At 42.2% G+C, this 22,907-nt stretch overlaps 1 protein-coding gene across 2 annotated transcripts in view; it reads right to left on the bottom strand.

Moving 5' to 3' along the window:
• Positions 1 to 13,448, bottom strand: part of ANO1 (anoctamin 1) — a 76,601-nt gene extending 63,153 nt beyond the window's left edge. For both annotated transcript variants that reach the window (XM_075837961.1, XM_075837962.1), the window contains exons 1-2: positions 13,166 to 13,448; positions 10,447 to 10,610 (exon numbers count right to left, since the gene is read on the bottom strand). In XM_075837961.1, coding sequence (XP_075694076.1) covers positions 10,447 to 10,610; positions 13,166 to 13,208 — 207 coding nt within the window. In that variant the 5' untranslated portion in view covers positions 13,209 to 13,448. The remainder of the gene's footprint in view (positions 1 to 10,446; positions 10,611 to 13,165) is intronic.
• Between the last annotated feature and the right edge of the window lie 9,459 nt (positions 13,449 to 22,907).

Genomic DNA, 22,907 nt, shown 5'->3' with positions numbered 1-22,907 from the left:
AACTCTGCTATTTTGCTACAATGTATCAGCCTGGAGTCCAGGATGTTCAGGTGGCATTGGAGGGTCCATGCACAGTGCAACACCACACACACGGACCTTATGTGACAACACACATATTACAGACCAATCGGCACGTTGCGTGCGCTATATAATGCCTCTTTGGGGCACGATATTCTCAATATCTCAGTATTATGGCATGCATTAAAACATGATTTTTTTTTCTCTCTGTATGCCTCTAGGGCACAGTATCACACCTCCCAACTATTCCTGATTTAGTGGGACATCCCCAGATTCCAGGGGATGTCCCACTGTTCCAGGCGGCTGGGGGTATGTCCCAGTTTCAACTGTATCTGTGTCCTCATCATTCACTACAGTAAGGCCGGATTCACACGAGCGTGTGCGTTTTGCACACGCAAAAAACGCTGTGTTTTGCGTGCGCAAAAGGCACTTAACAGCTCCGTGTGTCATGATCATATGGTGCGCGGCTGCGTGCTTTTCGCGCAGCCGCCATCATTATGACACTCCGTTTGGATGTTTGTAAACAGAAAAGCACGTGGTGCTTTTCTGTTTTCATTCATACTTTTCACTGCTGTTGCGCGAATCACGCGCGTCACACGGAAGTGCTTCCGTGTGCTGCGCGTGGTTTTCACGCACCCATTGACTTCAATTGGTGCGTGATGCGCGAAATCCGCACAAAGAACGGACATGTCGTGAGTTTTACGCAGCGGACTCACGCTGCGCGAAAATCACTGACTGTCTGCACGGCCCCATAGACTAACGAGTGAAAATTTCGCACGTTGCACGGACGTATATCACGTTCGTCTGAATAAGCCCTAATGCCGACAGAGCGACTCAGCGCAGACAGGCACGATCCTGCGACATCATTGTGCCTGTATGCGCCGAGCCACTTCTAGCACAGACCGGAGGAGCAGAGGGATCACCTCCACTCGTCGTGGGAATGGGTCTAAGTAAATATTTATTTTTTGTTAGGCACCATTAGGGCATTATACCGTGTCGTGGTAGCTAAGGGGGCATTATACCGTGTGGGGGGAGGGCCACCGTGGGGCATTATACCGTGGGGAGGCCACTATGGGAGCATGATACTGTGTGTGAGCTGAACTGGGTGTGAAATGGTGGTGATTGGGCGGGTTTAGAGGCATGGCTTAAAAAAAATAAAAAAATTGTCCCAGTTTGCAATACTTCAAAGTTGGGAGGTATACAGTATAGGTACATACAACATTGATCCACAATATGGCTACTTGCAAGAGCCCCAAGTGCATATGGATTTAGGACTACAATAGAAAATAATGGAGTTTTTGGTCCGCCTGGATTTGAGCAGCCGATTATTAGATATAATGGGATAGCGGAGAAATCAGAAGGTAATAGTTTATTAGTCGTATAGATTTTGCTCAGTGCCAGCTATTAAACATAATATGTGGCGCAGAACCTCGCTCGGGTGTTAATTATGACATTATGAATAAACTCATCAATTTCCAGCAGATTGATGTTTAAACAAAGTGTGAACGTTGTATACAATGTGGGATGCGATAGCGACCTCTGTCATCCAGAGAACACAAATCCAACCGTAGTTTATACAAGTGTGATATACAACCAGGACCTGATGAAAGAAGAAAGAAACTGAACTTGTATAACCCACTCTACAGGTCTGACCCCTCTTCTATTCCGCTCATATATTCCTGGATCAGCTTACAACCTCAGACATAAATGCGTTACGCTAAAGACGTCTTCGAGAGGGTGGCATTTCTATGGAATCGTCCATAGAGAAGAATTCAAGACGATTAAGGAATTCATGGACTGAATACATTTTGAAACCAGCCAAAAACACAAAAAGTCCTATTATGTCTGGGTAATAATGGAATGAAAGTCATAGTGCGGCCATGTGCTTCTTATCTGCGGTGACATTCTGTCTTCCTCTAAGAATTGAGCAAGGTCTACCCGGCATCTCAGCCGCTCAGGAACCGCATTTGCCACATTTAATCTACTGATAATAAGACACAAGAAACTGAAAAATTCTTAACTAACGTCAGAAAAGAATTCGAGATAAATAATATCTCAGCTTTCCATGGTGGTGGCAACACAGTCAGTAGATCTGGAGGACATTTGTAGACCTGCAGTTTCCTCATGCACTTGGTCCTTCACATTTACAACCATATTATGGGACAGAAGGAAGAACTTTGTTTTCATGCATTTTACAAATGACGGAGAAGAGTAGATTAAGTGATCCATTCATTCTTAGGCCAGCATCACACACACAGTTTTGATGCAGTTTTTTCGATCCGGAGCAAGAAGTGGATCCAAAGGGAAGGAAAGGTAAAGGCCATGTTCACACAGGTAAAGGTAATGGTACTCAGCCTTTCCATCCCGGAAACCCGCAGGGAATTGCGGCTGAAAAAAACGCAACAAATTGTGTCGCATTTTTTGGGGCATAATCTCTGCTGTGCAATACAGATTGGAAAAAAAAAAAAAGTTTATACTTCCACCATTCTCCATCGTCATAGTGACGCATTCTTGTTCTCGACCAGGCCGTCTTACTGGGACTACACTGCAGCCCATGTGACCGCTGCGGCCCGTGATTGGCAGCAGTCACATGGAATGAAACATCATCCCAGGAGACCAGACCGGATGGAGAACAGAAGAACGCGTCGCTATGATAATGGAGACCGGGGAAAGTATAAAATATTTTTTCCTCTTAATTTAAACTAAAAAATAAACGTTTTTTTGCCTGACTTGCGATTTTTTCGGTGGAATTGCAGCTTTTCCGCTACAAAAAAACGCAACATTTGCTATTTGTTGCGGTTTTATCATCCCATTGAATTCAATGGAGAAAACCTGCAACAGAAAGGCAGCGATTTAAAAATCACACCGCAGGACAATTTACGAACGTTTTTTTCAGATGCTTTTCTGAATTGAAATCCTTTGCAGAAAATCTGCACTGTTTACGCTACACGTGAACATACGCATAAAGAAAAGGCTTTGACACATCTCTTTTTTTTGTCCGCTTCTGTGTTTGGCTCAAAAAAAACGGAGCCAAAAACGAACACAAAAACTGCATCAAAACGGTGTATGTGATCCTGGCTTTAAGAGTCGACCATGGTACACGATGAGGTATTCGGTCAAGGCATCTACTGTATATAGACACATAAGATATCTATATGTGAATAGTGATGTCTATGGTCATAGCTGTGCCAAAATGACATAGATTGGGGCCGTTTATAAATCACGTGCCATGACCAAGGGTCAAAGTAGTAACTTGAAGTTTGTGGGCCCCAATACAAAATCATTAACAAGGGCCGCAACCCACTATGTGCCAGTTATGATACTGGAGTCTTATGTGGCAGGGGAACCTATAAGACCCCCTCAGGTATTAGGATCCAGGTATCACTGAAACCTCTGGACCCCATATAGCAAGGTGTCCTGGCTGTCCAAGTTAAAAATTAAAATGATGCCCCTCGATGTCCAAATTGTAGATGTTAAATGTGTATGAGGGAAATGCACCACCTGGGCGGACGTTCTCTCCTTGCCTCATGAATGGTCCACCCCTGACTATGGCTCAAATCACGTGCCAAGGCAAAGTTAGTTACTGCAGAAGAATAGGTCAAAGATTTAGATACATGGTCTATTCGCTTGGACCACTCAACTGCTATAGGACTACAAGTTCCAGCATGGCTTCTGCACTGTAGCTCCACAATATGTAGAGGGGTTCAGGTCAAACCCTCCAAAACTCTAACAGAAGACAGAACATTCTGGAGAGACACTATACATACGGTCGCCAGGAGTCAAAGACGACAGGACGGCACTTAATAATACAGGTCAAACAAGCTCAGCCGAGTCATATTATAATGAAATGGTCTTCCAGCACCCCGTATAATGGGACTATATTATTAGAACTGGACATACAGAGAATAAGAAGAATCGCTCACAGCCACAGTAAAAAACAAAAAAAAGAATCTACAAATATTTCATTTTCCATAACGCTATAAACAATAAAAAAAAGTTAATATAAACAAGCAAAGCAAAAAAAGAGAGAACTCACATTTAGTGATACCATTGAGATGTAGGGCGTCTGCTCGTTCTCCTCCTTATGACTCTGGGACATGCAGAGAAATGAGTCTTGGAAATCAAACCGGAGCGAGATCAGCCAGAGGTGGGTGGTCTCCAGTGTCACCCAACACCTCTCAGAAAGCCAACGCTTACTACAGAGGAGTCCTACTCAAGTGCCACACAAAGTGTGCCCAGTCCAGACACGCAGGTCTCCTCCTGACTTCACACTGAACATCTCAGTCTAAACTTCTCAGCCTAAAAACCACATTCTGGAGGAGTCATTTACAGCCAGATCCTCTCTAGAGGGACAATCTCCAGGTCAAGCACTGCCACCTACTGCACTCACTAGCCCTGCAGCATCATATGCAGATGTCATCGCTGAGGACTCCAACAAGGTCGTCTCATGTCCAGAAACTTCCTACCAAATGAGTACGAGAAGTATAAACCCCTCCTAAAATGAGTAAGATGTCATTAAATTATAAATAGTTATTCCTGGCAAAGCTGAAGCAGTTTTGCCATAGTGTTTGCACGCTCTGCCATCCCCATTAGTTCTACTGTTTCACTGCCCCCCCCAATTTCCAGGGTCTATTTAGAGCATATGTATAACATGAGCCTGACCCGGGTTCCTCCTCTGTATAATATGCCGCCATGCTTGGGCTGCATTATGCATAAAGCTCTGGCTATGTGTCAGTCTTTACTGTAGACTTGCATTCTATTCACGACGCAGGAAGCTTCATATGTACAGAACTATTGGTTTTGGGGTATGTTCACACGGCCTATTTTTAGTTGTTTTTCGGGCTGTAAATGCCCTGAAAAACAGCTAAAAACACGGAGGCTGAACGCCTCCAAACATCTGCCCATTGATTTCAATGGGAAAAACGGCGGTTCGTTCTGACGGGGCGTTTTTTTTACGCGGCCGTTTTTAAAAACAGCCCGTAAAAAAAACGCCTTGTAAAAAGAAGTGCATGTCACTTTCTCGAGCCGTTTTTCATTCGTTCAATAGAAAAACAGCTACAAAAAAAGCCTCAAAAATTGTTTGTGGTTTAAAAAACGGCTGAAAATCAGAGGCCGTTTTCCCCTATAAACAGCTCCATATTTTACAGTCATTTTTTGTGAAGCGTGTGAACATAAACCGTATTTTAAGGGTAAATTGGGCTTCTTAGAGCCGTAGCGAGGCTTTGCTTCACCCAGGGAAAAGGTTCATTTCACATTTCTGTATCTAAATATCCTGCCCAAGCAAAGGGGCACATTCACTGGTAATTATGGCAGTTTTTGGTGTAATTGCAAAAGCACCCCGAGGTATACCTTTAATGTACTGTTGTGACGGATGCCATACAGTGGCCTCTGCCACACATAGGCTCCCACTTTTTTTTATGGGTTCCCTCGGGATGGAACAGCATGGTATACTACGTTATTCCATCCTCCAAAATAATATATATAACAACGTTAACCAGCCTGGCAGAGGACAAAAGACCACTCTCTTGGCCTCCATTGGGTTAATAGAGAACTATGGACACGTTTAGGGTATGTGCACATGCAGTGTTTTGAGGCGTATTTCGGGGAGTTTAGCCTTGAAAAAACGGAAGCAGAACGCCTACAAACACCTGCCCATTGTTTTCAATGAGAAATACAGCATTCTGTTCCGACGGGGCGTTTTTTTACGCCTCGTTTTCCAAAAACGGCACACAAAAAAACGCCTGCGAAAGAGATGTGCCTGTCACCTCTTGAGCCGTTTTTCATTGACTCTATAGAAAAACAGCCCCAAAAACAGGCGTGAAAAACACGAGTTTGCTTAAAAAAAACTTCTGAAAATCAGGAGCTGTTTTACCTTGAAAACAGCTCCGTATTTTCAGATGTTTTTCGTTAAGTGTGTGAACATGCCCTCAGCGTGTACTTTGGGAGATTTCCTGACGTACACTCTAAGGGTACGTTCACACGCTGAGTCAAAAACGTCCGAAAAAATACGGAGCTGTTTTGAAGGGAAAACACCTACTGATTTTCAGACGTTTTTTTAAGCCACTCGCGATTTTTATGGCCGTTTTTGGAGCCGTATTCTATAGAGTAAATTTTCAAAATGGCAGCGTAAAAAAAACAGCCCATCGGAACAGAACGCTGTTTTTCCCGTTGAAATCAATGGGCAGATGTTTGGAGGTGTTCTGCTTCCGATTTTAGAGCCGTTTTTCAGGCGTATATGGCCCGAAAAACGGCCGAAAATAGGCTGTGTGAACATACCCTCAAAGTAGGCCCAAAATGCAATGTGAACCGGGCCTTATGCAATTCCCTAGTGTTACATTGCATTCTCACGTCCCGAATCGCATCGGTATAGTTTTACTGCAAATTGCAGTGGTTTTGCGATGTAGTTTTTGGCTGCGCGGCACACCGCCAATGCCATTCAACACACACCAGAAGGCGCCCTAACATGCAAAGAGGCTCCAAACCAGAGGTTGTTGGTGAACGGGGGAAGCGGACATCTCACCTGCCTCCTGTAAAGATTCTTATGTCTTCTGTGCAAGGACGTAAAAGGGCCAAATATCGACACCTGGAAGGTCGTCACTTACTTGTATTAATCCAATCTGTTTGGGCAGATCTACTTGTTTTGGACACCGAGGCGCTGGAGACTCATATATACACAGGTCAGCCTCTATAGAGGCCATGTTCTTTTGCTCCTTAGACAAGTAAAGGATTGGTGAAGCACCGGGTAATTAAACTTCACCTGCAGATAAATATACAACTCCACCCAGCGGAGCTCCAGACAGCACTGCCTGTATTCATCTCATGAGCTGCTAAACCTTCCCCTAGTAAGTAAAGTCGCATGTCCTGTAGCGTCAGGGTATATTCACATGGTGCGGTTTTTATTTGCGGTTTCGAAACTGTTAAAAAATTGTCTGCGATTGATTGGTAAATGAATGGATGTTCTTTTGTATTCGAACATAGCGGTAAAAAAATCGCCTATTAAAGTAGAAGATGAAAATCCGATGTAGCGGAGTACGGGCTCATAGACTTTCTATTGAGCCCGTACTCCGATACATTGATTTCCGTAAAAAGCTTAGCAGAAACTAAGCGGCTCACACGAACACTTCTGCTGCTTCGTTTTAGAGATTGGTGGGGGTCTCGGTGCTCGGACCCCCACCAATCAAAACGTCTGACATGTCACTATAACATGTCAGAAGTTTGTTGAACGTTTAGTTACCCTTTAAGCCAAACACTTTATAAGAACCATGGGTCAGCCAACTCGTACCCGGCTTATTGTAAGGAAGAACGTCAGAAACGTAGTGAAAAGTTCATATGATTTGTTTTTTGCATGGGTTTTTCCTTTTGGTTATCATAATTGTTTTAAAAAAACCTCATGTGGAAAAATAGAAAAAAAAATACTCGTAGTAAAATGCAACTAAGTTCCTGTTCGCATTTAGTTTTTTGTATACACCGGGCGTTTTTTATACATGACGTATCCCACTGTATAGATTATGGTGTCATACATTGGTTATTGGCCACAATGTAAAAAAAATAAAGCGAATGGAGACCTATAGCTACGTTTGACGTGTGCTCCGAGACAAAAGGTTGCGACAAAAGTTGCGATCTTTTCCACAAATTGCATTTTTTGTGCTGTTCCTACTGCTGAAAATTGGTGTAGAAAAGTTAATAAATTCCCAAACAAAGTTTTTGAAGTAGACATTTTTTTTCTATAGAATACACCAAACCTTAAGGGCTTGTCCACATATAACGGAATTGCTGCAGCAATTTCGCAGAAACTACCAGCATTTCCGCTGCGGAAAAACGACAACATTTCCTGTGTTTTTTACTGCAGAAAATGGTGCAAATTTTGCTGACCCAAACACTAGAATGGGTGAGACGGACGACAAATACAGACCAGCATAGGACCTGTTCTATAATTTGTGGAATAGACACACAGAGCATGAGCCCCAAGAGATTTTCAAGGGGTTAAGTGAGGTGTGCAACCATCGCATCTACAATAAAATAAAAAATGACGCAACTTTGAAACTAATCTTTATTGCATCTCCTACCGTTATGTGTATACAGCTCCTATGCTGACGTAGGTCTCTCCATGGTTACTGACCACAAACAAAGGTATATTATACAAACAGAATATGTTCTACTTTATGACTGTACAAGATTTAATTTTGCCAGGATCCATTCAATAACAATAAAACCCTCTCCCTGCACAGTCTGAATGGTGGATGGCCGGATGTTATAAATGCTTTACAGGTGTCGGGATATAAAACCCATGTGTACATATTGACACAAGAAGAAGCGCCCCAGTCTGAAACACCTGCAGACTCCATGTAAACTACTGAACTGACAGTCTGACTAATATTTATAGCGCCAGAACTAATATTGGATGTAAAAAATCATATAGGGTCATATATCAATTACCCTGTGCCAGAAAATGGGAAAAATATGTAAGAAAATATGACATAAGAAATATGCGCCATATCCATTAATGCAATTGAGCCATTTCTAATTACTAGGCTGAGGCTACGCCGCCACATCTCGTCACGTGCGCGGCGGTTAAATTGCGGGATTACAATATCCAGTTTTTTGTATGTTTCCAATCTCCAAGCATTACGCTTAGAACACAACCTCAATGATTCCCTATGGGTTTACGAGATTGGTCGCAGAAATCTCGCAATTTTACCCCGACTCACGCCAACTAATGTCACCACATAGCCTCCGCCATACTGACAGCTGCAAGTTACCTTTACCCATTGTACCAGTCCAACCCACAGCACTTCAGTGGTTAGCACTCTTACCTTATAGCTCTGGGGACCTGGGTTCAAATCTGACCAGGAGCAACATCTGGATTGAGGTTGTATATTCTCTCCATACCTGTGTCCATCAGGCTCTGCTGTTTACTCCTACACTCCAAGGCCCTACTGCGCTCCTAATTGACTTCCTATAAAATTGCCCCTATAGTGTGTGTCTGATATAGATAGTTAGATTATGAGCTCCAGGGGCCCCATAGCAAATATCAAACTTGGCCCCCATTATGGATTTTGCCACCTAGGGAAGAAGAACCTGTCGTTTTATTCCAGTTTCCATCACCCTTGGGCCAAGCCTCTTGTTTGCTAACAAAGCAGTTCCTCAGGGGTGGGGTTTCCTGTATGGTTCCTACCACTTAAAAGCAAAGGGGATGGAAGAAGGACTGGCCCTCTCTCCCCAAGGGCCCCATAGAAGCAGCAGGGTCTGCATTTATGGTACAAACACCTTTTCTGAGCTCCATTGGGGAGGCTGCTGTGCTCCAATTCTAGCATGGCATGTCTTCTGTCTATCACATTTGGACATTTTTGATGCACAAGTCCCGTAGATTTTGCTATTATATGATAATTTTAGTTGATTAATAAGGCAATATTACTAATAATTCAGATAAAAATATGAGTAAAGTATTTCTCTAAACCCCCTGACCTCATAGATAAATTTAGACAGGCAATTTTTTAATGAAGCCAATCAAGATGCCTTGTTTGCTACCTAATTTCACAACCCTACTTCGTGGCGTCTGCGCTTGTAAACTTTTTGGCAGTAGAGAGGAGAACTGCTGGGCATGTGATAATCAGATCATTATATTGCGTTAGCTAGAGACAATCTATTTGGGGGGAACAGGAGGGATGTTTGGGATTGTCAAAGAAATATTGTTAACCCTTCCAGACCCAGAACTCTTATTCTTACAGCGCATTAATACAGATGGACTACCTTGGCAACTCTGGGCTCCTCAGGTGCAGCAGAGCTGAGATTGTCATTTGGCATAACTCATCACAATGTGTGGTTTTAGCACAGGGCTGCAGGTAAACCTATGTTATCGGTTCACATCACATTTTTCCTCCTATTTCCAACGTATGCATCTAACGAGCCCATAGACTATCATTAGCCAATCGTATACCACAAAAGTGCCCTTTTCTGATAAATTTGGCCGGTATATGCTGATGTAACTTTGTCCTTACCCTCTTATATAGTATGGTTACTCTGCTTCTCAATACAACTGTGTTAAAAAAAATAGAAGTTTTTTTCAATTTTTAGACGTATGCAACTGTATAGGTATAAACGGTCCTGCCCAACGCAGTGCCGAAACGTGACGTGTACTTTCCCCTAATGACAAATTCAGCTCTGCTACATTTACATGCATTAGACGGCCTACGATGTAATATCTTCGCACAATGAACACGAAGACTGGCAAATCAAAACACTCAATGTATACGCCATGGATAAAATTGTCAGGTGGCGTAGAAGGGGTTAAAACAATTTTACAGTGAAATCCCTAAGGGTCTGTTATCCAGCTGCAGATACTGTAGCAGTCCAGCCCCTGGTAGATATGACATATAATGTGGCGGTGACATATGTTTATATAAAGGTAGTAGAACATCTGACACTTACCAAGGTGTCCGGTTGGATGTAGCCGATATCTTCGATCGCCTTGATGTTGATGATGTGGATGCCTTTCTCATCGTCGGAATTGGCGTGGTACTTGTCATTCTCCTTCATGGTGTCATGTAAACTTTCTCCAGGCTCCTTCAAGCTTCCACATGCAACGTGCTGGTCTGCAAGATACAAGAGTACAACATCCAACTGAGGCAGTGATCTGAGCCCGTCTCTCCCACGCCTCTAAAAACCTGCTCTCCCAAGCTCAGCCTCTCGTCGTCTTCCTTGCTCTGCCCAGCAGCGTGTGTCAAGTCAAGTCCCCCTGGGAAATTCATTGTCAAAGTGAATTAGTCAACGAAGGGCTAATTAAATCACACATTTGTTTACTAAAGGGTGTTCGCGGGCGGCCCTCCTACCTTCAACATTTTTCTAGTGGACGGAAAACTTTTGAATCAGGACAACGTGTAAGTATCACAATTAAAGGGGTTGGCCAGGATTAGAAAAGCACAACGGATTTCTTCCTAAAACAGCGCCTCACCTGGCCACAGGTTGTGTGTGGTATTGCAGCTCAGCACCAATCAATTCAATGGAGATGAGCTGCAATACCAGATACAACGCGTGCTGTTTTTGGAAGAAGGTAGCTACTGTATGTTTTTCTAATTCTGGACAATCCCTTTAAGACTCGCTAGCAGAAGTCATTACATAAACTCCAAAACATAAGGGTATGTTCACACGCTTAACAAAAAACGTCTGAAAATACGGAGCTGGTTTCAAGGGAAAACAGCCCCTGATTTTCAGACGTTTTTTGAGCAACTCGCGTTTTTCGCTGTGTTTTGACGAGGCTGTAATTTTACGAGCCGTCTTTTGAGGGTATGTGCACACGATAACGACAATTAGGCTGGGTTCACACGACCTATTTTCAGGCGTAAACGAGGCGTTTTACGCCTCGAATTACGCCTGAAAACACGGCTCAAATACGTCGGCAAACATCTGCCCATTCATTTCATTGGGTTTGCCGACGTACTGTGCCGACGGCCTGTAATTTTACGCGTCGCTGTCAAAAGACGGCGCGTAAAATAACAGCCTCGTCAAAGAAGTGCAGGACACTTCTTGGGATGTAATTTGAGCCGTTTTTCATTGACTTCAATGAAAAACAGCTCCAAATTACGTCCGTAATTGACGCCTTGCAAAACGCGAGTACTAGCAATTACGTCTGAAATGCAGGAGCTGTATTCTCCTGAAAACAGCTCCGTCATTTCAGCTGTAATTGTTGTTATCGTGTGCACATACCCTTACGGCTGAAATGACGGAGCTGTTTTCAGGAGAAAACAGCTCCTGCATTTCAGACGTAATTGCTAGTACTCGCGTTTTGCGAGGCGTCAATTACGGACGTAATTTGGAGCTGTTCTTCATTGAAGTCAATGAAAAACGGCTCAAATTACGTCCCAAGAAGTGTCCTGCACTTCTTTGACGAGGCTGTTATTTTACGCGCCGTCTTTTGACAGCGACGCGTAAAATTACAGGTCGTCGGCACAGTACGTCGGCAAACCCAATGAAATGAATGGGCAGATGTTTGCCGACGTATTTGAGCCGTGTTTTCAGGCCCCCACCAATATGTAAAACGAAGCGACAGAAGCGCTCGTGTGAGTGCTTAGCAGCTTCGTTTCTGCTCTGATTTTTCTGGAAAGCCGATGTATCGGTGTATGGGCTCATAGACTTTCTATTGAGCCCGTACACCACTACATCGATTTCCAGAAAAAGTAAAACAGAAACTAAGCGCCTCAGCACTCACACGGGCACTTCCGCCGCTTCGTTTTAGCGATTGGTGGGGGTCTCAGTGCTCGGACCCACCACCAATCAAAACTTCTGACATGGCATTTTGACATGTCAGAAGTTTGTTGAAAGTTTAGTTACCCTTTAAAGGAAGACGCAGCGCTAAAGTGAGAATGATGCAGCGCTAAATCAGGATTCTCAGGATCAACGGCGGTCTCAGGGGTCGAACTACCACCAATCAGAAAGTTATAGCATATCCTAGCAATATACCATCACTTTATAAGGGCTTCTCCACACATAACGGTAGTGTTGAAGAAAATTTCTGTCAAAGGCTTTCCGCTGCGGCAAAAACGCAGTTTTCACGGCAGAAAATGGTGCGTATTTTGCTGTGTTTTTCCCAATTCGGCTCGGAAATTTTACACAGAGTGTGGATGAGATTTGTTAATTAAATCTCATCCGCTATCCTGCTACTGTATTCTGCTGCGTTTTTTCCGTCCGAAATTCTGGCCGGAAAAAACGCGCCAATTCTGCAGGCTTAAGATGGGAATACCCCTTTAATCTATATAAAATGTTAAGTAACTTTGTAAACACATTACTTTTCTGGATTAAGTGAAGATTTTGTCCCCCTTGGACATAAACTGCACTTGACACAAATATTTGACACAAATTTTAACACAAATTAGGATGATGTCCCTTGTCAATATTTTTAGTGATAACAATTTATTTATTTTGAACATGATGACCGGGGCCACCGAGCAAAACTGGGTTAGTACGAAAATAGACACTAGATACTTCACGATAAAAGTTTAAAAAAACGTCCACTGTGGTGCGTTCGGATATTCCAGTCAGTTGTGCAGCTTGTTTTTCGGAGGTTTCCAAACACCAAAGGTAGATGTGTAGCCGCTTTTTCAAAGAGATGTGCGACTTTTCAATGAACGAGCTCTTCCTGATGGATACCCACCACGACGCACACTTCTTGTAAATACACTTTCAATAATATCCATCAGAAGATTGGCGAGGAGTGATCCAACGCACGGTTGATGGCAGTTTTCGCAGTCCAGATTGTTGGCAAGTAATTAGCGCTGTTTCATGAATCCGATGACCTTGGTTTTATTAGTACCAGCTATAATAGTCTGCAGTGTCTTCTCAGTGAAATGTCCATCCATTTTAATTTAACGGCGACAAAAAATTGCAATTAATGAGGGAAATTTATCAAGCTGTCTTATAGTAAGAATGTCCTTTGTTGCCCATAGCAACCAATCAGAGCTCTGCTTTCACTTTACCTCAGCTCATTAATATATGAAAGCTGTGGGGTTGCTATGGACAACAAAGGCCATTCTTACTATAAGGCAGCTTGATAAATCTCCCCCAATGTCACTGAGGAAGCAGGGGGACATAATCTTCACTTGTTCAATCAGGGAGGGGGACATAATCTCCACTTGTTCAATTAGGGGACATAAACTTCACTTGATCCAATGAATGATGAGGATGTTCGTCTCATGGGGGATAAATAACAAGGGTATGTTCACTCGCAGCGGTTTCAGACGTAATTGGGGCGTTTTATGCCTCGAATTATGCCTGACAAAATGCCCCTAATACGCCTACAAACATTTGCCCATTGCTTTCAATGGGAATTACGATAATCTGTTCCCACGAGCCTTTATTTTACGCGTTGCTGTCAAAATACGGCGCGTAAAATGACGGCTCGTCAAAAGAAGTGCTTCTTGGGACGTTTTTGGAGGCGTTTTTCATTGACTCCATTGAAAAACAGCTAAAAAAAACGCCGTAAAAAAACGCAGCGAAAAACGCGAGTTGTTAAAAAAACTTCTGAAAATCGGTCGTGTGCATGAGGCATAAGGGTGAATTCACACAGAGTTCTTTGGTGCTAATTTTTATGTGAAAACCACATCAAAATCAGCGCCATAAAAAAAAGTGCCCCCCATTGATTTCAACAGAAGGCAGATTGTTGTTTTTCCCCAGCGGCTATTGGCCACTCACGGAACAAAAAGTCAGCATGGACTTTCTTCAAGTGCATTCCGCCTCTGACTTCTCATTGAAATCACAGGGTGGTAGAGAACAACTGTGGCGCTTGTTTTTTGCTTTTGGTGGCGGTTTTTCCATTAATTTGCTGCAGGAAAATTAAGCTGCAAAAAAGTGGGAAAAAAAGCTTCAAAACAACGCTAACAATTCACATCTAAACACACTGACAAACGATACCGGGGCTAATATAGAAAAATTGGGCTTTATGACCCTCAAGCTTCCAATATATGCGTCTAAGAGCAGAGGACTTTGCCAATCTGGCCACTTAAAGGGTTGGTTTGGTTTGCACAATCCCTTTTTATAAAAAGGGTCCCCTATAAATCAGCTCATCACAGGTTGTCCCTCTACTGGGACACCCAATCGTAATCCCCCTAACCATTATCTGTGTAAGAACTTTACTGCAAGTGTTAAATTTTCCTGCAGTGCCACCACAGGGGAAATTAAGAATTACATGGGCCCATTTATATCAATAGGCTGTCCGTATAATATAAAGATGTGCTGGGTCCTCCAGAGACATAGACATGATCTTTGCAGCAACTCTCTGCTCTGACTAATAGAAGGGGGTCCTGAAGAAGACAACTATGAATGCCCTAAAAAGGGATTTGAAAATGAGATTTCTACACCAGACAACCCCATGATGAAAGTTTACTACCAGCCTTTCCAATTTTAAACGAGGAAATTATTATTAAATGTATTTAAATTCCGAGTTGATATATTATATATACAGAGATCTGTATCCACTGAAAGATAATTTGATGCATATGTCACTTAACGAAAAACCGGAATTACCACCACCATTAACAATGGATATGGGAGATTTACAAACAATGTAACCAAGCAATTATGATTCATCAACTGACGTAATAATTGGTTACCTGAAACCAAAAAGTGGATAACACCAAGCATGTCCCACGAGACGGAATAAATAAACATCCGTGATACAATCAGTCTCTTCGCATCCTAAAAACTTTTTTAAAGAGGACCTGTAGCTTTCCTGACGTGTCTGATTTAGTAAATACTTGCATTCTTCATAAAATTACAGGTCTGGATCATCTTTTTTTAGTATTCTGCATTAAACCTTTCCCCTGTTATTCCTCCGGGAAAAGTACAACTGAACATTACCATTACATGTCTGTTTTAGTAAATACTTGCATTCCCCTAAAAAAACAATTCTGAAGTATCTTTTTTTTTTTTGTACTCTGCATTGTACCGTTCTTCTGTTAGTCCTCCCGGAAAAGTAAAACCGATCGTTACTATTCCCCTTGTAATTGGAACGTGTCACTATACAGTTCAATGTGACACTAAATAGTCTGACACTATGAACACTGATTAGACCATGTCAGAAAGTGTAGGGAAACATTCTATTGACAAAACAATTGGTGACACCCAGTTATCAATTTCTGCATACATTTCCAGGAAGAATAACAATGGAAAGTAACAACACAGAGTTCTAAGAAAAGATGTTGCTTGGCTTTTTCCTGAGGACGCATAGTCAACTTATTGACTATAATGGGTCAACCATGTGTCTTCTGAAAAAGGCTAATTGGGGCGGATAGGTGCAAAACGGGGATGTTACTTACCTAGTCCCACTGCCTAGTGATTGACAGGGGTCACAGCGGTCAAACACTCACCCATCAGAAATTAGTGGCTTATTCTAGATTATCGTTAATTAAAGTGGGAAACCCCTCTAAGGCCCCTAATGTTCTACCTACAGCTATCTAACTACAATTGGAGATTGGTGCAGATGAAGTGGATGGACATTAGTCAGGGTTCTTCACCACATCTACATGGGCATAACTACCAGCATGCCTCCAAACCATCCCATTTTCAAGAAACAGATCTCAAAGGGAAGGGGCTATGGAAATTAAAATCAAACAGATGTTTCTGGGCGGTTTTGTGGGCATTCACGGGCTGCTCAGGGGTGGGGCTTAAATGTTTCATGAATAGAAATTACAATTTTGGCAGGTATGGGGCCCAGGAGCCATGGGGTCCACCTTCACTCCGAGTTGAGGTGCAGTTAGTGAGGATAGAAGGAAAGAGTGGAAAGGTAGTGGAAAATAAAATGCAGATCACTGGGAGGAGGAAAATTCATAAGGAAGAGAATGGAGACCAAATTAATCATAAGCTTTGCATGTCCCAAACTCACTTGCTACTGATGGGGGTCATGATGGTAAGGAGTGTTACTCTAAGTTTTGCTATGGGGCCCCATGGCTTCTTGTTTTACAGATGATAGCTGAAGATGAGTATGAGATGAGACATGAATGGAGGGAAGTGAGGGATGGTGTTCTTGGTGAGCGTGTTCTTGGTGAGCGCGTTCTTAGTGAGCTCATTCTCCGCAGTGTATTTTTAAGGCTGCATACCATGCCATCCTGAGACTATCTGCATGTCTCTACTGTTCCAGCAGCATTTCAGACATTTTGATCATCTGACATTTCCGGTAATGTGAGCGCTCAGTATATTTCTGTTAGTATGTGTGCGGTGTCCTTTATGTCTCTGGCAGAATGACAGACGTGCCACCTAACATAAGTTTACACAGTCGTTGAAGAAAGCCAAGGATCCTATGGTAAAGAATACAATTCTAGTCATTCATGTGGAAATTCCGATCTTTGTATGGTTTTATGAGCATAGAATTAACCCCTTGGCACCATCCGCCGTTAATGTATAGCTCTTGGAGCCTAAGCTCATCACCGAGCTGTGTACATTTATAACCGTTATGCCCACGCGATCACCTGGCGCCAATGGTTGGGATCGGAGAAAATTTTGATGCTGGCCATTTAATCCTTGTAAGACCGCCATCTATAGCAATCGTTGCATCTGAGGGAGGAGGGCCAACTGAGTGTCAGCCAAGGCAATGTCGATCGCCAGAGCTGATGGTTTAAGGGACAGCCAAAGGCCCTTAGGGCTGTTCCTAACAGCTGTCTGTGCATTTTACATGTGTTCTTTCATAAATCTTTCATAAAATAATTAGTTTTCCAAAAAACACGCACACAATAAAAAAATTAACATGAATATTTTTAATAAACCCGGTTTTAAAAAAAGTCATAAAACGCTGCTCCCCTTCATTTCTTCTTGCTCACTGTGAATCGTTGACACGGAAGTAGCGGTGATTCACAGATATTGCAGCCTTCACTTCAATGGGAGAAAAGGCTGCAATATCTGCGAATCCCCGCCACTTCCGTGTCGATGGTTCACAGTGAGCAAGAAGAAATGAAGGGCTCGTACGAGCGCTGCACCACCTTCAAAACAGCTGATCGGCAAGGGTTCCCGGGAGTCGGACCCCGCCGATCTGCTATTAATGGCTTATCCTGAGGATAGGCCATCTAGTTTTAGCGAGCTGGGTAACCCCTTTAAGGCAAAGATGAGCCATGTCCTTAAGGGGTTAAATAAAAATATGTATGTCTTTGGAGATCATTTGAGTTAGGGCTCATGCAAATGGACGTATTATAGCTTCGTACAAACTCCGAATTGTACAGAGCAATAATACGGCACTCATATACTGTCTAAGTCTTTGGGCCACACTGTGCCTGCATATATGTCCCAATTCATTAAAAAAAATATGAATTCATACAAAAAATGGTGACTTGATCCATCAGATGCCGTATTAATGAGATATTCTTCCCTAGAAGCATTGAAGTGGTGCTAAACCAGTCTGGTAGCGTGGAGAGTTGTTATCATTTCTGCCTTCGGGCACCACTGTAATGTTTCTATGGAATCAGGGCAGCTTCTTCATAGAGTGTACATGTTTTTCCTGGAATAGGTTTCTTCTGGGTAGTCCTGTTTCCTACCACATCCCAGAAAAACATGCATGGATGCATGACTAGGTACAGAGCAGCAAGATATGTTGACTCTGCATTAATAATGGATAAAAACAATAAATCATTCCACTGATCTGTAGAATGAGCATGTGATGTCAGGTCCCTAACATCTAACATTGTCAGCCATATTAGGTTTCATGGGGCTAATTTCCTGTCACCCACAGGGTCCTTCCCTTTCCCTGGTCTCCCCCTGGAAGCAAATGAGTTAGTGAATCATCCCAGCTCGAAAAAAGGAATGCTGAGAAGGTAGCAGTTCAACATTGACATCAGCAAATAGGAAGTAGCTAACTTCTCCTCTTACATGGATTTCAATGGTAATCACTTTAGCTGTCAGCCTAGTACAGTGTTCCCAGTGTACATGCTAAATGTAGACAAAAAACATTATGTGAATGGGGCCAAAGAAACATTTAATGAACAGTTCTTATTTAATTCTTAGGAAATACATATTATTTGAGAAGTAGCAACCACAAAGAAGCTTTTGTGGATCAAGTCTGGTCTAATATGTTCATCATCTACAATTTACAAAAATATCGGTCACTAAAAATGGTCATAAACCAGTGGCTTTTAAATGAACACTCCTTGCAAAATGGAAACCATGTGTTATTCCTAGTGCAGGGCCTGAGTGGGACGGAGCATGACAAACAAAGGGATTTAAAGGAAACTGAAATATTCCTCCCAACCGTCCCATTTTTTTTTTGCGGGGCTGTCTCGCGAAAGGGGAGTGGTTTATGCAAATGTATGCCAAAGTGGGCAATTCATTCATTTTTGGGAAGATGGAACAGGAAGGGGCTTAAAAATGCCCTGCGAATGGGAATTCAAAGGTTGGGAGAAATATCAAAGACAGAATTCCGCTGCCATACACCGCCCCCTCAGGCGTTGCACTAGGCATAAAACATGTATGTCATTTGCCGGGGTGTTTCTTTAAGACATCTGTTGGGTCAAAATATGTATTTTTGGAATATTCCCTCTACATGGCCCAGTTCTCTGCCCATATGTCATGCCAGGCTTTAAAATAGGACCATATAGGGCTCGCCTGGTACACGTTGTACTACTTACATTTTCTTAAGTTTTAAAGAACAATAAGTTCCGGACCAGAAAATATCACAAATGTCTGTACTGAGAAGAAGAGCGTGGAATTATCTATGAAAGCAGCCAAAAAATTAAATTTCTCAAGAATTACAATTTAAAATACAAGAAGGTATTAAAGTAATATCATTGGATGACCTCTAGATTATATTTTACATAAAAAAACTCTGTAGGTTTAAAGGGATAAGAAATAAAGTTGTGCGCCATAAATCATGTCGTGCCACCATATTGGATGTGACACAATGGTTTATTATAACAGTTTGCGATCAGAAAATCGCATACTATCCCCGATAATATTCTAACCTATGGGGGTGCATGAATTGTGCCCGTGCTGTTTCATGCCCATGCAATGTGGTTATTGCCCAACAATGTCAGGCCATTGCAAAATCACGAGCGGTATTCTGGATTAACATATGCAATGCATAATCCCTGTGTAATGAAAAGTTCTGCAACTTTCTAATATACTCTGTGTTTCAATGCTTGACCTCTGTTAAGACGTCTGCTTGCTGTCAATGAATAAAACTCATTCTGATCATGTTCAAATGAGACATTTGCAACGCTCCTTAGAAGAGAGAGTCTGTACATAGCTCTGCATCACCTGTGTGTGCTGGACAGGATGAGTTTTCAGCCTCTGGATGAGGGTTGGTTCTATTCGCTGTCAGTAATCAGAGATTTTAGAGATGAGGAACTGAAGTATATTAGAAAGGTAGCAAACCTTCTATTATACAATGACAGGCTGCATTGTCTTTACTTTCTATACTTTAGGCTGATGCTGTAGGTGTCATTGCCATATGCTGGACATCCTGCTGTCTGTAAGATGATAGTGGGGACATCACCTGTCATGGGTCACGCGTTCACGCCCGTCTTTGTGTTACTTGTCCTACAAGTCCCACGGCGAGGCAGTTGCAGCCTGAGAAAACAATGCCTGATGACGGAACTTACATCTGTAAACTTTAATGATGATTTCAACGCCTTACTTCTCGTAATGACTGCTTTTGATTTTGATCAGATTGGGGCGACATGTGGCCAGTCCTCCTTGCCCCTTCTGTGCCTTCAGTTTAGCGCCAATTGTACCTTGAGGACCTGAGTTATCTAAGACAGACTGGTTGCTAGGGACATTCTCCCTGACAACCCCATTAAAATAAAACTAAGTTTGGCAGTGCATCCCTAGCATTTGACCCTCTAAGCGTAATGATTCTGGTGGTTCTGCTTGTGAGGGCACCTGTGGCGAACATGCTTATGGGGGCATTCTTGACTTGGTCACTTAAACATGTAACTTTGGCTGGGGAACTTTTGAGGGCATCTGTTGCTGAGGAAATTAAAGGTGCGCCTGTCTTTGGGGGACTAAAGAGGGGAACCTGTAGCAGGGGCACTAGAGTGGGAAGCTGTTGTTGGGGCATATAGGGGGGCAACCATGCCTGAGGTGCCTATGGTGCTTATTGTAATCATTATAAATGAAACCTGAGTATTAGAAAAAAATATAGTATTTTCTTCTTTAAAGGGGGTGACCCAACAACTCCTTTTCTGAATGAGGACCTGCTGGCAATCAGTCGATCGCCGTGGGTCCAGCAGATTAAACCCCAGCGATTATTCAGGGAAAGTTTCACTAACTACTCTGGAATGGGATATGCTTTTTGCATTGGCTCTCTTTTCTTGCTAATAAAGGGGGTCCTAAGTGAGGGACCCCCCTCTACAACACCCATCTGCCTTAATAGGGCATAGAGGCAGGTTATTCTAATGGGACAACTCCTGTAATGGAAGTATCGGCTATAAAGTAATAGGAATCAAGGTTTTTCAATGAGGGTTAAACCTTTCCCAGGATATATTTGTGTTCTTTCGTATACACTTAGGTACATTTCTCTTTAGTAGAAGTGTTTCCCAGACGTACAGTGATATGGATATGGCCTATGTAGACAAATAATATATATCAACCCTTTATTAGACAAGTAATATCAGAGCCATTGGCAAAACGAAAGCCTATCGGGGGTGCAGGGGGTAGGTTACCACAGACACCTGACGGACCCCATTGACTTATAATGGGGTCCCTTAGATTATGTCATGGTGTCCATTGTTTTGACGGGAAAAATATTCTTCTTGTTAAATCAGATGGAATTTGCGACAGAGGCTCCGAAAGGGGCTCTGACGCAAATGTGAACAGAGTCTAAGAATAGAGTGTCTATTATTTTTACAAGATAAATAAAATATTGTAAAAATCTGAATGATTTTTCTTATTTGAGAAACATAATTCAGGTCCAGTAAATTTAAAAGAATCACAGAGCACAAATCTCCCTATCCTGGTTGTTTGTCCTAGTTTGCTACAATGTATCAGTGCAGGTAAAATGCATCAGCCCAGAATCCAGGCTGCTTAGCTTACAGAGTATTGCCGTGACTTCATACAATTCCAGCAAACTCTCAGTATTAGTTATAGTCCTATTCACCAACAGCAAGCAGAATTTTTGAAACTGGTGAGGATTTATTTTCTCTTTCATCTGACTTATTTTGACATTAGATAGTCGTCCGATCCTGCAAAAATTGGAGGGTTCGGCCAATGCTCATCTAAAATGTTTGGGAACCTTAAAGGCTATATACATATTTAAAATCATTCGTTTTTTTTAAAAATAAAAATGTGTATCAGTGTGTTTGGTGCAACTTTCAATATACTTTTTATTTAAAATTATTTAAACTTTTTGAGATACAGCTGCTTTGTATCCTGTATACAGAGCAGCTGTATCGTGCACTAAGACCTGAATCCGTGATATCAACGGGACTGACAGGTTCAGAATCCATCTGTAATCGATCACATCTAAGTTATGAACTTAGATGTGACTGATAACAGGTGGAACCTGCGTGTCAAACACACCCATGACCCGCTGACACTGAATCCGTTAGTCCCGCTGACCTGAGAGATTCAGGTCTTAGTGCATGATATAGCTGCTCTATATACAGGATACAAAGCAGCTGTATCTCAAAAAGTAAAAATAATTTTTAATAAAAAGTATTTTGAAAGTTCCACCAATCACACTGATGGATACTTATATATATATATATATATATATATATATATATATATATATATATATATATAATTCAAAGGTGTACATAGGCCCTTGTACTACAGACTCTGTTTTTAGGATTTAGCTTACATACAGAGATTCCTACATATTATATCATAGAAAGTCAACAAGTCTGGACTGATTGAAGATGTCTTCAGCAGTAGTCATATTGTTCTGAAGAAATTGGGAGAGGTGGGTGGCTCTGATTTGGTTAAACACTTTATTGCATGTCATAAAAATAACGCCTTAGTAAAGTGTTTTCCAACCAGCGTTCAGTAAAAAAACAAAACAGCAAGGTCTCTCAGTTTAGCTCACTTTCCCTTTTTTAGAGAAAAAAATAATAATATTAAAAAAAGGAACGGTCAATTGTATGGTAGGGATGTTGTAGTTGTAGGGGCTTCTCAGGAGGGGAACATTGTAGACCAAATATCTATTTGACATACATTGATTTATTTATTACACGACACTTATATAGCGCTAACACAAATAGGCAGCTCAATCTGACATGTCCAAAAAGTGTGGCTCATGGGACTTGGCCACTAGGACCCCAAACATCTTAAAGAGTGCATGGCAGCTTCTCCATTGGGGGATGGGACTGGCACTCACTCAGAGGTATTGGCACTTACTCATACCTCCCATTTTAATTGAGAATGACCCCACATGGAGGGCTGCTTGTCCATTGAAGGCCAGAACTGGCCCGTTCTCCAGT

Source organism: Rhinoderma darwinii, chromosome 9, assembly GCF_050947455.1.
Source record: "Rhinoderma darwinii isolate aRhiDar2 chromosome 9, aRhiDar2.hap1, whole genome shotgun sequence".
Lineage (NCBI taxonomy): Eukaryota > Metazoa > Chordata > Amphibia > Anura > Rhinodermatidae > Rhinoderma > Rhinoderma darwinii.
This window is presented reverse-complemented; position numbering and strand designations above follow the sequence as displayed.